Source organism: Myotis davidii, unplaced genomic scaffold (assembly GCF_000327345.1).
Source record: "Myotis davidii unplaced genomic scaffold, ASM32734v1 scaffold67, whole genome shotgun sequence".
Lineage (NCBI taxonomy): Eukaryota > Metazoa > Chordata > Mammalia > Chiroptera > Vespertilionidae > Myotis > Myotis davidii.
The window spans coordinates 1475423-1475875 of record NW_006298521.1 but is presented as its reverse complement, the minus strand read 5'-3'; the positions used below and the strand labels follow the sequence as shown (position 1 = coordinate 1475875).

At 63.1% G+C, this 453-nt stretch overlaps 1 protein-coding gene across 1 annotated transcript in view; it reads left to right on the top strand.

The window, feature by feature from the left end:
• ARHGAP8 (Rho GTPase activating protein 8) overlaps positions 1 to 453 on the top strand; it is a 41701-nt gene that overhangs the window by 15507 nt on the left and 25741 nt on the right. The window contains exon 6 of the mRNA XM_015570741.1: positions 111 to 199. Coding sequence (XP_015426227.1) covers positions 111 to 199 — 89 coding nt within the window. The remainder of the gene's footprint in view (positions 1 to 110; positions 200 to 453) is intronic.

Here is a 453-nt window from a genome sequence, read left to right as displayed (position 1 = left end):
GGGACCCTCTCTGAGTTGGGGTTGATGTCCTTGACTTGGCTGTGGCGAGGGTGGGCGTCCTTCGGCTCGGGCGCCGCCGTGCGGCGGGTCTGAGGCCTGTCCCCTCCCGCAGGCACAAGAAGAACCTGAAGGCCCTCTACGTGGTGCACCCCACCAGCTTCATCAAAGTCCTGTGGACCGTCTTCAAGCCCCTCATCAGGTACCGCCTGCTGGCCTGGCCACGGCCACGCTACCCCCCGGGGTCCCAGCGACCCTCCTCTCACTCGGTGAGCGGGTGCACCCATACATGTGCTCACACACATGTGCTCACACATGTGCTCACATATACACGCACCATCTGTGATCCCAGGTCGGTCTCTGAGCAGCTGCCTTCTGAGCGTGCTCTGCTCTCTGGGCCACTCTGGGACTTGAGAAGGAACTTCCAGCGTCCACGCTGTGAGGGGACCGCAGGAA